At 43.3% G+C, this 15555-nt stretch overlaps 1 protein-coding gene across 1 annotated transcript; it reads right to left on the bottom strand.

Moving 5' to 3' along the window:
• Nucleotides 1–424: 424 nt before the first annotated feature.
• LOC114890787 (zinc finger protein 211-like) lies at nt 425–13377 on the bottom strand. The gene is given in 3 exon segments (XM_029214667.1): nt 425–1855; nt 12032–12158; nt 13265–13377. Coding segments are annotated over 3 exon segments (1563 nt in total). The 5' UTR covers nt 13298–13377; the 3' UTR covers nt 425–452.
• Between the last annotated feature and the right edge of the window lie 2178 nt (nt 13378–15555).

Genomic DNA, 15555 nt, shown 5'->3' with positions numbered 1-15555 from the left:
ACACCCCTCCTTTCACAAATGCCAATAATAATAACTGAATCACAGCACTGGATTTGTTGGATACATAAATGGAGTCAGTCACAGGAAAGTCATCAATATTGGTTCCCAAAGATAATCCTGTCCATCAGCATGGGGCTGGGGTGTGAGCAGGGCTCCTGGTGTGGGGATCGGAGCACAGAAGTGTCAGGATGGACAAGGTGTTCTTTCAGTCCCCAAACCTGGGGGTGGGGGCAGGGGAGGAGTGAAGTGACCAGACTCTCGATATCCTGAACCAGGCAACCTGGCACTGAAGCCCAGATCACTGCCCATTTCTGGGAGATCACAAACACATGACACATCATCTCTATGTCTCAGTTTCCTCTCTAGAAAGGGTCCATTAGCTGCACGGGTTCTTCTCACTCTCTTACCACCCGGAACTCCTTCAATGTCACTGCCGGCCACGTTCATGATATTCATAAAGCCCTTTCTTCAGTATGAACTCTGTGATGTTTAATCAAGTGGCACCTTTGGGTGAAAGATTTACCACATTCCTTGCACTGAAAAGGCTTTTCTCCAGTGTGGATTTTCCTATGGATGCGGAGGAGCTGTCTTTGCTTAAAGGCTTTCCCACATTCAGTGCACCCATAAGGCCTTTCTCCAGTGTGAACTCTGTGATGATCATAGAGAGAGGATCGAATAGTAAAAGACTGCCCACATTCACTGCACTCATAAGGCCTTTCTCCACTGTGAACTCTCTGATGACGAAGAAGGCTAGAGCTACCAGTAAAACATTTCTCACATTCATTGCACTTATAAGGCCTTTCTCCAGTGTGAACTTTCTGATGATCATGAAGGCCTGACCTAGCAGTAAAAGATTTCCCACATTCACTGCACTCATAAGGCCTTTCTCCATTGTGAACTCTCTCATCATAGTGGAGGCCACTCTTAGCAACAAAAGATTTCCCACATTCACTGCACTCATAAGGCTTTTCTCCAGTGTGAACTCTCTGATGCTCAATTAACATGCATTTTTCAATGAAAGGTTTAGCATATTCCTTGCATTCATAAGCCTTTTCTCCACTGTGGATTTTCCTATGTGCTCTGAGGTACTTCCTTAGGCTAAAGGATCTGCCACATTCACTGCAGTCACAGAGTGTTCTTCCACAGTTAACTCTCTGATGTCCAAGGGGACCAGATTTGTGGCTAAAATAATTTCTACAATGGCTGCATTAGTAAGGCCTTTCTCCAGTGTGAACTTGCTCAGGCTGAATAAGTTTACATGTTTGGGTGTAGGCTTTCCCACATTTGCTGCACTCACACAACCTTACACTAGTAAGGACTCTTTCATCCTGAACAAGTATTTCTGTGTGGCTAGAGGCTTTCGTGCCTTCTCCCCAGCTGTGATGACCTTTTCCACTGTGAAAAACAGCTTCACACTCTTTACTGTTGTTTCATTTCTTCCTGGTATTAGTGGCCTGTGGCTGAACTCCCATGTTGGCCACGAAGTCACTCCCAATCTCCATGTAGGTAGGTAGATTCCCTATTGTGTGGATTGGGCAGCTTTTCCAAAATGAGGGTCTCTGCATACCATACCATATGGGATTCTCTCTAATGTGCTGCTTCTGGTGCTCTTGAAGGTTTTCAGTGAAATAGAACTGTTTCCCACATACCCCACATCTGTATGCTTTCTGCTCCCTATTTGTTCCTTGCTCTTCAGCCAAGTGCAAAATGTCTCTCAAGACTGCAATGCACATCTTACAGGGCTGGGTCTTCTCAGGATACAAACCTGCCCTGGGGGTCCTCATCTGTGACACTCCTTCTTCAGATACACTCTGTTCAGAAGTCATCTCTTCATCCTCAACTCCAGGAAAAGAACCTGAAAACAAAGAAGTGATGGTGAAGTTCATGTTGACTTTATTGGGGGGAGTAAGGCCAGCACAATTCTACATTTGACACGTGAAAGAACGAGTCCACAGGGTCGTATTCAGGAAATGAATTTGGGGTCAACTTGAGAAGCAGCTGCTCTCACCAAGTACAGGACACAAGGACTGGATGTGGCCCAAGGCGATAGGTGTCTTCTATAATTCACTCCTCTGTCAATGGCTTTTACCAGGACCCCATCTCCTGGTGACCTGTGATAGTGTACAGAAGTGTATGTCCAGACCTCCAAAAATCTGACTGCAAACAAGTTGCTGGCATTCAAGAAATATTAAAGGATTCCTTATGTTGAGAATACAAGCAGTGTCAGTAGGTACTATGGGAAAATCAGTGTAAATACCACATGAGATAAGTGGTTTACAGAGGTGTTAGAGAATGAATGCGAGGCCGGAGTCATAATAAAAATGGGAAATAGAAAAGACAAGTTGGCAGAATGTCACGAATGGAGAAAATCGAGAGAAGTGCTTTGCAGCCACCGACAGTGGCACTAAAACACTAGTCACAAGGAATTCATACTTCCTGATATGACTTGAACACAGCCCTGATCATGGCCTCTCTCAGCTGCCATTCATCGTAATCAGGCTACATCTGAGGCTTTTTGCTGAAACCAGATTCATATCCATCCCGTAAAGCCCTAATGACTCTCCATACCAATCTGACCAACTACACGGGAAACAAATAATACAAGTCCTAACATAGGATGGCTGAATAGCCAACACTGGCCCAGAGGAACTCAGTACACAATACACAACATTTAAATATTACATAAAGAATGTCTGGTGGGCTTCCGTGGCGGCGCAGTGGTTGAGAGTCCACCTGCCAATGCAGGGGACACGGGTTCGTGCCCCGGTCCGGGAGGATCCCGCATGTCGCGGAGCAGCTGGGCCCGTGAGCCATGGCCACTGGTCCTGTGCGTCCGGAGCCTGTGCTCCGCAACAGGAGAGGCCACAACAGTGAGAGGCCCGTGTACCGCCAAAAAAAAAGAAAAAAAGAGTGTCTGGTGGAAGGACTTTCCTGGTGGTACAGTGGTTAAAACTGTTTGTTTCTAATGCAAGAGGCACAGCTTTAATTCTTGGTCGGGCATGCCATGCAGCGTGGCCGAAAAAAAAAAGAACATCCGGTGGAGCCAGAGGGAAGGATATACAGTGGATGGAGTACAAAATGTTAGGAATGTATCTCGCCACCTAAACAACTATTGTACTGGCAGAATCTAATTGATCTAACTCTTTGCAACCATGGCGTCTTCTGAAAATCTGCAGTGTCCCACAAAACAGTTTGAAAAGACAACGCTTCAGAATCAAAATCAGATATCACAGGGATGTGTGAACGATCACACTGGGAATATAAAATGATCATGACTAATATGCTGATTAATGTCTACTAATGGATAAAGCAGCCAGCATACAATGCCAGAAGGGAAATGTAAGCTGAGAGATGAAAATTTTAACAATGGACCAAAAAGAAATGCTAAAGATCAAGTACACTATAACAGAAATTAAGAATGATGTGATGGGCTTATTCATACCCTGCATACAGCTAACGAAAGAACCTTTAAGCTTCATGTTCTCTTAGGAGAAACTTCCAAAACTGAAAAGCGAACTGAAAAATGACAAAAAATAAAATAAAATACCGTAATATACAACACGCGTGTGAGAGCAACAAAAAATTTAACACACACATATGGAAACATCTCAAACAGAATGAAAAAAAGAAACGGAAGAAATAACTGAGGCAATAATGATGGAGAATTTCTAACAAAATGATGCCAGACACCAACCAACAGATCCAGAAAGCTCAGGGAACATGAGGCAGGTTTAATGCCAAAACAACTACATCTTTAGGCTTACCACATTCAAATGCAGAAAACAACAACAACAACAACCTAAAAGAGGCTAAAGGAATCAACACCTTTCCCAAGAGGAGCCAAAAAACCAATTACATTTGAATTCTCCTTAGAACTCAGGGAAATAAGAACTGAATGGAGTAAAATATTCAAAGTGGTAAGAGAGAGGGGACATCACCAACCTAGAATTTGGTAACCAGCAACATAAATCTCCAACACTGATGATGAAATAAACACGTTCTTGGACACAGAAAAATTGTGAGACTATACTAGAAGTAGTTCTTCAGAGAGGAAAAATGACGTAGATCAAAAAATTTGGGTTTCATAGAGAAAGGAAGAGCATCAGAGAAGATAAAAACTTTCATTGACCTAAAACTGACATGAGACACTGTATTTCTTTAAGTTGTACCACATGATTTGATTTATGTATACAATGCTATGACTACCACAATAAGTTTAGTTAACATACATAGGTACATTTTTTTTTCTTGTGATGGGAACTTTTAAGATCTACCCTTCTGGAAACTTCTAAATATACAATACAGTTGTACTAACTAAAGCCACTATGCTGTGCACTACATCCCCAGGACTTACTCATCTTATAACTAGAAGTCTGTACCTTCTGACACCCTTCACTCACTTCTTCTAACCACCTTGCCCCGCTCTGGCAATCACTAATCCTTTGTCTGTATCTGAGTTTGGTGTTGTTCTTGTTTTAAAGATTCAGCATGTAAGTATACTCATGTAGTACAGTTAAACCTGCTTGGGTCCACTTGTACATGGATATTTTTCAACAAATATACACAGGATCACATGATCTGTAGTTGGATGAATCCACAAATGGGAAAACTTCAGAATCAGAGGGCTGACTATGGGACTTCAGCATCCACAGATTTCAGTATATGCAGGCGCTTCTGGAGCCAATCCTCCATGGAAACAGTGGGACAAGTGGATTTGTCTTTCTCTCTCTGACTTATTTCACTTAGCATATTGTCCTCAAGGTCTATCCATGTTGAGGCAAATGACAAGATTTCCATCTTTTTTTATGATTGTATAATATTGAATAATATGCCATATATACCACATGTTTGTTAGATCCACTCATCCATCAATGGACACTTAGGTTGTTTCCATCTCTTGAATATGATAAATAATGCTGCAATAAACGTGAGGTACAGATACCTTTTTGATATGATAATTTCACTCCCTGTGGCTAAATACACAGAGGTGGAATTGCTGGACCATACAGAAGTTCCCTTTTTAATTTTGTAAGGATTCTCCATACTGTTTTCCATAGTAGTTGCAACAATGTACATTCCCACCAACAGTGAACAAGGGGTCCCTTTTCTCCACAACTTCACCAACACTTATTTCTTCTCTTTCTCATAACAGACATTGTAACATGTGTCAGGTCGTATCTCATTGTGTTTTTTTTTTATTTAAGAAAAATTTTTTAATTTACTTATTATTTATTTTTGGCTGCATTGGGTCTTTGTTGCTGTGCACAGCTTTCTCTAGTTGTGTCGAGCAGGGGATAATCTTCGTAGTGGTACACGGGCTTCTCACTGCAGTGACTTCTCTTGTTGCAGAGCTGGGGCTCTAGGTGCATGGGCTTCAGTAGTTGTGGCACACGGGCTCAGGAGTTGTGGTTCTCAGGCTCTAGAGTGCAGACTCAGCAGTTGTGGTGCACGGGCTTAGGTGCTCCGCAGCATGTGGGATCTTCCTGGAACAGGGCTCGAATCCATGTCCCCTGCATTGGCACGTGGATTCTTAACCACTGAGCCACCAGGGAAGCCCTATTTTTTAATTTATTTTTGGCTGCATTGGGTCTTTGTTGCTGCGTGTGGGCTTTCTCTAGTTACGGCAAGCGGGGGCTACTCTATTGTTGTGGTACGCGGGCTTCTCGTTGTGGTGGTTTCTCTTGTGGTGTAGCATGGCCTCTATGCGTGCCAGCTTCAGTAGTTGTGGCGCATGGGCTTAATTGCTCCACAGCATGTGGGATCTTCCCGGACCAGGGTTCAAACCCATATCCCCTGCATTGGCAGGTGGATTCTTAACCCCTATGCAATCCAGGGAAGTCCAGAAACCCACTTTAAATATAAACCTGCGGCAATTCCCTGGCAGTCCAGTGGTGAGGACTCGGCACTTTCACTGCTTTAGCCTGGGTTCAATCCCTGGTCAGGGAACTAGGACACTGCAAGCTGTGGTGCAGCCAAAAAAATAATAATAAATAAAAATAAAATCCACCAATCATGATCTCATCAACAGATGTGGGGTGGGGGGATTTGAGAAAATCCAACACCCATTCATGATCAAAATCTCCATTTCCTAGTAATCTAAAAATAGGTAACAACTTCAACTTAATCTAAATAAAACTCTACAGCTATCATCATATTTACTAGAGAAAAACTAGAAACATCCTCAGTAAGATGAAGAAAGCAAGGATGTTCCCTCTTACAACTCACTTTCCACTTCACACTATAAGTCATAACTAATGCAATGAGAAGAGAAAGTTGTATTAAAGTTATACTGATCAGGAAGCAAGGAATCAAACTGCCTTCATTCACAGATGATATAACCAGCTATGTAAAAACCAAAATATAGAACAACAACAACAAAAAATCCTGAAACTAGGAAGCAATTATAGCAAAGTTTCAGCATACAAGGATAAGATACAAAAGTCAATCACTTTCCTATACATCAGGAATAAACAAGTGAAATGTGAAATTAAAAACACAAGACCATGTACATTAATACCCCCACCACCGAACAAATGGAGAGAGAAAGGAAGAAATACTTAGTTATAAATCTACCAAAACATGTACAAGATCTACATGAGGGAAACTATAAAACTGTGATGAAGAAATCAAAGAACTAAATAAATGGAAAGCTATTTCACGTTCATAAATAGGAAGACCCACTACAGTCAAGATGTCAGTTCTTCCCAACTTCACCTATAGTTTCAATGCAGTCCAAATCACCCCAGGAAGTAATTTTGTGGATATAAATAAATTGATCCTAAAGTTTATACACAGAGACAAAAGTACTAGAATAGCCAACACCATACTGAAGAACGAACGTTGCAGACTGACACTACTCAACTTCAAGACTTAGTATCTTTAAAAAAAACAAAGAAAGAAAGAAAGAAAAAGTAAAATAAGGCTTAGTATCTAAAGTAATCAAGCCTGGGACTTCCCTGGTTGTCCCTTGGTTAGGACTCCACGGTTTCACTGCTGAGGGCCAGGGGTTCAATCCCTGGTTGGGGAACTAAGATCCTACAAGAGGCCTAGCAGGCAAAAAAAAAAAAAAAGAAGTAATCAAACCAGTGTGGTATTGTTGAAAGGATAGAGAAACTGATCAATGAACAGTATTGACAGTGCAGAAATAGAGCCACAGAAATATACTCATCAGACCATTGACACATGAGCAAGTGCAATACAATGGAGAAAAATGAAGTCTTTTGAATAAATAGTACTGGAACAACTGAACATCACATGTCAAGAAATGAATTCTAGACACAAACCTTACACCCTTCACAAAAAATTAACTCAAAATGGATAATGGGCCTAAAAGTTAAGTACAAGAACCCCTTAAAATTCAGTATGAAAACAACAACCCAAATACAAAATGAGCAAAACACCTTAACAGACACCTCATTAAAAGAAGACATCCACATGAAAATTTAGCATATACAAAGATGCAAGGAAATACAAATTAAAATCAAAAGCAGATACCAGGGCTTCCATGGTGGCGCAGTGGTTAAGAATCTGCCTGCCAACACAGGGGACACGGGTTCGAGCCCTGGTCCGGGAAGATCTCACATGCCGGGTAGCAACTAAGAACCGGGGAGCAACCATGCGCCACAACTACTGAGCCTGCACCCTAGAGGTGCGAGCCACAACTACTGAGCTTGCATGTTGCAACTACTGAAGCCCGTGCACCTAGAGCCCGTACTCCACAACAAGAGAAGCCACTGTAATGAGAAGCCTGCGCACTGCAACAAAGGGTAGCCCCCGCTTGCCATAACTAGAGAAAGCCCATGCGCAGCAACAAAGACCCAGTACAGCCAAAAATAAATAAATTATTTTAAAAGGGCCTATACCAATACATACCTATAAAAATGGCCAAAATCCAAACACTGACAACACCATATCCTGGCAAGGGTGTGAAGCAACAGGAATTTCATTCATTGCCGACTGGAATGCTTAATGGTACAGTCCACTATGAAAGGCAGTTTGGTACTTTCTTACTGAACTAAACATAATCTTATATCCTCCAGCAATTGTACTCTGTGGTATTTAGACAAAGGATTTGAAAACGGACATCCACACAAAAACCTTCAAACAGATATTTACAGTAGCTTTATCCACAACTTTCAAAACTTGGAAGTAATCAAGAAGTCCTTCAGTAGATGAATGGATAAACATGATACATCCAGAGAACAGCAATATTATTTACAGCTAAACTGCAATGAGCTATCAAGTCATGAAAAAACATGTAGAAAACTTAAATGCGTATTACTGTGTGAAAGAAGCAAAGATGAAAGGGCTACATATTGTATGAGTCCAAGGATATGACATTCTCAAAAAGGGGAAACTAATGAGACAGTAAAAAAATAATCAGGGGATACAAAGGAGTATGGGGGAGGAAGGGATGAACAGGTGGGACACGGAGAATTTTTAGTTGAAAATTGAACACATTTTTTATGATACTATAATGGTGAATACATGTCATTATACATTTATCAAAGCCCACAGAATGTACAACACCACGAGTGAACCCTATCGCAAATTTTAGATTTTGAGTGATAATGATGTGTTCGTGAAGATTCATCAATTTTAACACTCAGGTGGGGGATTTTTTTGATTCAACGCAATCCCTATCAAAAACAATGATGCCTTCAAGAAACAGAAGAACTCAGACTCAAAATCACATAGATTCTCAAGGGATTCAATACAGCCCAAGCAATTGTGAAAAACAAAAAGTTGAAGGATTCACAGCACATAAATTCAAACTGTCTTATACAGCTACAGTAAGCAAAACAGCATAATGTGCTACTGGCCTAATGACAGATATATACTCCAATGGAATAGAACAGAGACTAGAGTGTCTAAAAATCAGCCCTCAAATATATGATGCAATAATTACTAAGAAGAGTATGGTTTCCACTGAATAAGGACAGCCTTTTCAACAAATGGTGCTGGGAAAACCAGATACCCACATGCACAACAATGAAATTAGAACCTTACTTAACACCATACACAAAAACTCAAAGGCCTAAACGTAATATATATATCAAAGGCCTAAACTATAGGACTAAACAAAGGCCTCAAAATATATCAAAGGCCTAAACATAAGAGCTAACACTAGAAAATTCTAAGAAAAAACAAACAAGAAGAGCTTCAGAATGTTGGATTCAGCCATGATTTCTTGCCTTTATAACAAAGGCAAAAGCAACAAAACAAAAACTACACAAACCGGGCCTCATAAAAATGAACAATTTTTGTCTCATACCTTAATTTACACAATCTTATTTGTCAATTATAACTCAAGAAAGCTGGGGGGGGGAAACGGAAAAAAATGAAAAACTTTTTAACATCAAAGGACACTATAAACACAGTAAGAAAGAAACCACAGATTGGGAGAAAACATTTCCAAAACACGTATACAAAAAGGGATTAAGGGCTTCCCTGGTGGCACAGTGGTTAAGAATCTGCCTGCCAATGCAAGGCACATGGGTTCGAGCCCTCGTCCAGGAATATCCCACATGCCACGGAGCAACTAAACCCGCATGCCACAACTACTAAGCCTGCGCTCTTGAGGCCTTGAGCCACAACTACTGAAGCCCATGTGCCACAACTACTGAAGCCTGCGTGCCTAGAGCCTGTGCTCCACAACAAGAGAAGCCACTGCAATGAGAAGCCCTCATACCGCAACGAAGAGGAGCCCCCACTCGCTGCAACTAGAGAAAGCCCGCACGCAGCAGCAGAAGACCCAACGCAGCCAATCAATCAATCAATCAATCAAATAAAAAAGAATAGCTCAACCCCTAAAACAAAACAAAAAAAAGGGATTAATATCCAGAATCTATGGATAAATCTGTAATTCAACAACAACCAAAAAACCAACCTGATTAATTAATAAAAAAGGACTTGAACAGATATTTTTCTAAAGATATACAAATGACCAATAAGCACACCAAAAGGGATGTAATTGAAATGAGAAAGATATACCATTTCACACCCATTAGGATGGCTATGATCAAAAGAACAGAAAATAACAGGGACTCCCCTGGTGGTCCAGTGGTTAAGACTGCATTCTGTCACTGCAGGGGGTGCAGGTTCGATCCCTGGCAATCACTTCTTGGGGAACCAAGATTCTGCATGCCCCTCAGTGAGGGCAAAACAAAACAAAACAAAACAAAAAACAGAAAATAACAGATTCTGGGACTTCCCGAGTGGCGCAGTGGTTAAGACACCATGCTCCCAATGCACGGAGCTGGGGTTCGATCCCTGGTTAGGGAACTAGATCCCACATGCATGCCGCAACTAAGAGTTTGCATGCCACAACTAAGTAGTCTGTGTGGTGCAACTAAGGAGCCTACAAGAAGCAACTCAGGAGCCCGCAAGCCACAACTAGAGAGCCCGCCTGTGACAACTAAGATCTAGCACAACAAAAATTAATTAATTAATTAATTAATAAGAAAGAAAGAAAGAAAGAAAGAAAGAAAGAAAGAAAGAAAGAAAGAAAGAAAGAAAATAACAGATACTGGTGTGGATACAGTGAAACTGGAACCTTGAAAAAGTGTCTTGCAGCCACATTTCATGGTCTGTTGTAGTAGTGACCACATCAGTGACAATACTGTCACACAGTCACACAAAAAAATGTCAGGTACCAAAATGGAGCAAAACCTGGGTACCATTAATTTGGACAGTCACTTGGCCATAGAAAGGTCAAACAAGGAGGGATCTACCACCAGGCAGAGGGGAAGACTACTGACCCTAACAAGGCGACAGGAATAATAGCAAAAATAAACAAATGGGACGTAATCAAACTTACAAGCTCTGGCAGAGCAAAGGAAATCATAAGCCAAACAAAAAGATAACCTATTGCCAAATAATGTAACCAAAAAGGGCTTAATTTTCCAAAATATCTAAGCAGCCATACAACTCAGTAACAGAAAACAAACAACCCAGAAGACCTAAATAGACATTTCTCCAAAGCAAAAACGCAGATGAGCAATGGGCACATGAAAAGATGCTCATCATTGTTAATTATCAGAGAAATGCAAATCAAAATTATTCAATACAACGAGGTACCACCTCACACCAGTCAGAATGGCCATCATTAAAAAATCTACAAATAACAAGTGTTGGAGAGGGTGTGGAGAAAAAGGAAACCTCTTACACTGCTGCTGGGACTGTAAATTGGTACAGCCCACTATGGAGAACAGTATGGAGGTTCCTCAAAAACTCAAAAAAATAGAGTTACCATATATTCCAGCAATCCCATTCCTCGCCATATATCCAGAGAAAAACATGGTTTGAAAGGATACATGCACCCCAATGTTCAATGCAGCACTGTTTACAATATCCAAGACATGGAAGCAACCTAAATGTCCGTAGACAGTTGAATGGATAAAGAAAATGTGGTGTTTATATACCACAGAAAATTACTCAGCCACTGAAACGAATGAAATAATGCCATTCACGGCAACATGGATGGACCTAGAGATTGTCATACTGAGTGAAGTAAGTCACAAACACAAAGACAAATAACGTATGTTATCGATTATATGCGGAATCTAAAAAGAATGGATACATATAAACTTGTTTAGAAAACAGAAACAGACTCACAGACATAGAGAATGAACTTGTGGTTGCCAAGGGGGAAGGGTGAAGGGGATGGATAGTTAGGGAGTTTGGAATTGACATGTACACACTGCTGTATTTTAAATGGATAACCACGGACCTACTGTACAGCAGAAATTAAAACAAAATTGTAAATCAACAATACTTCAATAAAACTAAAAACAATCTACAAAAAAGACTACTAACCCTGAATCTTTAGCTGCAACTTTGGGGCTACTGGTGTTCGGGCACTAAGGACTAGGGATGCACTCTGCCTAGCCATAGTAACCACAGCACATAACCAAGGAATTTAAGAAGAAAGCAGTGCCCATGTTCCAGATGGGAGGACAGAGCTGCCCTTGAGGAAGAGAAGAAAGGAAGAACCTAGCTCAGAGGATAGGGGTGGGTGTGAGGGCCTTACCCAGCATGCATACAACAGCAAAGTTCTCCAGCATGACATCAAGGTACAGGTGTATCTGAACTTCATCAAGAAGACACCATTCCTCCCAGGAGAAGTACACGGCCACATCCTCAAAGGTCACACTGCCCTGGTATAAGAGGGACAAATGAAACCATGAACGGTCTCACTCCTGAAAACCCACAGTCCATCTTCCCACACATTTCCCCTACTGCCCAAAAAGATGTAGCCATTTGAGACCTGGGGTAGAAAACCTCCCTCCTCTGATCTGAATCTCCCAATACCTCCAGAACACACAGGCAGTCATTTGAAGCCGAAATCCTGCTCTTCTGCGCTGTTTATTCCCACCAGAAAATTAAGGAGACCTGCACTTACCTAAACCAACTCAACCTCACCTCAAAGTACTTCCACAAACTGGTGTGGGTTCTGGAGTAACCTTCCATACTCCCTCCATAGAACGTCTAGGCCTGCACTCAGTACCCAGAGCATGAGGTTCTCCAAGGTCCCCAAACCAAAAAGCTAGTAGAATGGCAGATGAAGAGCCCTAAGACACCTCAAATACAGAGAATGCGTGCGTGGGGGTCAAAACAAGTGAGGGATTGGGACAACCTCCATTCACTAAAAGTGCTTCTGCAGCCCTGGGAATCTGTGGGAACAAGCAGGCCATAGAAGAAAGTGACCATGGTGGTACTCCAGGGGATCAGACCTTCCCTGGCGGAACAAGAGCCAGGTAACCTCGGGCTAACTGGCTAATCTCCCCTCCCTGCCTCCGTCCCCAGTGCTATCGTTTATCAGTTGTGACCTTGGAAAAGCCACAACTTCCCTCTGCCTCAAAGTCCTCATCGCCCACCTAGAGTCTTTTCTTCCACTGAACAGGCTTTGGAGAATTTTTAAAAGCCTAACTCAGATTGTGTCCTTCCTTTGCTCAAAACTCTCCACTGCTCCGAGAGCCCTTAGAAGAAAGGTACAACCTCTCAGCTACCACTCCAGATGCAGCCTGGTCTCAAACTTTGTTCCTCGCAGAAACAAGACGGAATACACGTCCCCGGAATGTTCCTGCTTCGGTTGCATCTCCGAGCCTCACTCACACCGCATACAGTGGTGGTCAGAGATATATAAAACAACCCTGAAGCCCTCACTGTCCTGGACCAGACGTGACCAGGCGCCGCTCACTCGGGGCGTTTGTATTTCTGCGGGGAAACGGGCAGGCGAGAACCCGGAGACCGCAGCGTTTACCTGAGGTGGGTCCCTCAGCGCAGGCGCTGCCATCGGAGCCTTTGTGCGGAGCGGAGCGGCGACAGTCCAGCGACCGGGTCGGAGTCGGCACGGTTACTCCCAGCAAGCGGCGGCGTCGTCCCCGTCCCTAAGACCCGTCCCTCTGTAGTGCGCATAAACCCTCCACTTCCGCCTCCTAGGCCCCTCACCTCTTTCTCAACACCGCACAGCGGAGCTATTGACCAGGTCCACAGCCTCATCAACAATCAAGACGTCTGCCACGAAGACACCGGAAGTCCCCCTCCCTGATGTTTCCCCTCCCGGAAATGTCCATTTTCTACATTTTCGTTGGATGAACTTCGCCTTAGCGCAAGTTCTTCTGGGTAATGTAAGGGTAAAGGCTCAAGGAGTAGCGCTCCCCACTAGAAACACCAGGAAAAAACCGAGTAGCATCGCGCGGAGCGCTGGGAAATCAATGGGGTGGGGCAGGCGGGGAGGAGGCTCCATCCTTCTTAAGGTGTGGGGGATCCATGAGAGAATTGGCGAGATTCATCAGAGCATTTAAAAGTCTTTAATGCTACTGATTACTGAAGTGTTTGGACATAATCTCAGACTCCTGGGAGCCAACCCAAGTTTACATCCACTGGTATTAGAAGCAAGTAAACATTATTCTATTGCTCTTGAAATGCATGCAGCCTGACGTGATAAAAGTAATTTTGTAAGCTATGGTCAGAGAAAAAAAAAAAAAAAGCTACAGGACCATAACTGGGAATATGGAGACGAGATATTCAGCAGGCATGAGGCAGCTAAACAAGAGGGAAAGCACTACTTTTGGTCCCCCAGAAAAGGCTCTCCTGCCTGCATCGTCAGTGATTGTGCCCAACTGAGAAACGCTGAGGTATAATCAGGCACCAAAAATGGCTGTATTGTTGTTCTTTATACACCCCCTGCTCCACCAAGTCTGACTCACCAGCACCCTACTCACATGGCAGAACTTCTCTCTTAATCATAAGACCTAATCAGTCAATGCCTACCTTCTTTCTCTAGCCACAGATAGTAATCGTGTGTCTTTCTTTTTTCTTTTTCTTTCTTTCTTTCTCTCTTTCTCTCTCTCTTGGCTGTGTTGGGTGTTCATTGCTGCCCATGGGCTTTTCTCTAATTGTGGCAAGCAGGGGGCTACTCTTCGTTGTGCTGCTCAGGGCTTCTCATTCTGGTGTCTTCTCTTGTTGGGTCACATGGGCTCTAGGTGCAGGCTTCAGTAGTTGAGGGATGTGGGTCATAGAGCGCAGGCTCAGTAGTTGTGGCACACGGGCTTAGTTGCTGCACAGCATGTGGGATCTTCCCGGACGAGGGATCGAACCCACATCCCCGGCATTGGCAAACGGATTCTTAACCACTGCATCACCAAGGAAGTCCTAGTGATTGTTCTAATCTTTAGTTCATAACTTCTTCACATTGATAGTTTATAAAAGGGACTGTGAGTGGCATACTCCTCTGCTGGTTTCCCTAAGAATTGATGAGCCAACCTCACATCAATTCCCTTTAAATCAGATAAACTCCCCCTGCTCCACAGTAAAAAAGACTGCTGCCACTTCCTAGCTAATGTGTCTGCACCATGGTGGAGTGTCTATCATGGACCTTGCCCTGGATTAGTAAGATCCATATCCATTAAACCATTGATGTCCTTGTCCTTGTCTCTGGGCTCTTTCTTTGGTCTTAAGGCTGGGCAATTATTCATATATTATCCTGCCTCTGGGACAAGACCCCTTACTCTCTCCCAGCTGACCAGTGTCTCCAGCCTCCACCACTCCCGCCCTGCTGTGGCACTGCTCCAAAGGGAGAAGGCAGAGCCAGTGTTGTTTCTCTGCATGTATGGTGGAGTGGGTGAGCTGTGGCCAAACAGCTACCGTCAGAGGTGTGGGCTGCTTCTCATGTACCAGTGGAGCAAGTTCCCACAATGGCCACCGCAGCCCCACCTGGGCTTTGCCCTGGGACTGGGTTGCCTCTTCATCCATAAATGGAGTCTTTCCCTGGTCTTGACTGCCCCAGATCCAGCGACATGTTGGGGCATGGAGTTAGTGGAGGCAGAGCATTTCTTCTGCTCTGGCTGGGGTGTGTGGTGAACCTGCTCACTGGAAACTGGCAGCTGCTGAAGCGGACCTCTCTCTGCCCGGTCCCAGGGCCAGGTGGGAGCATGCACACTCCTTCCAAACAGAGTCCAGGCTCCTCCAAATTTTCTCTCTGTCTCACTGGTCCTCCAACAAGTAAGGAGGTTTGCTTCTACCATATAGAACCTAGGACTGGGTCACCCA

This window comes from Monodon monoceros, unplaced genomic scaffold (genome assembly GCF_005190385.1).
Source record: "Monodon monoceros isolate NGI ecotype Baffin Bay Population unplaced genomic scaffold, NGI_Narwhal_1 Contig6495_ctg1, whole genome shotgun sequence".
Taxonomy (NCBI): Eukaryota; Metazoa; Chordata; class Mammalia; order Artiodactyla; family Monodontidae; genus Monodon; species Monodon monoceros.
This window is presented reverse-complemented; position numbering and strand designations above follow the sequence as displayed.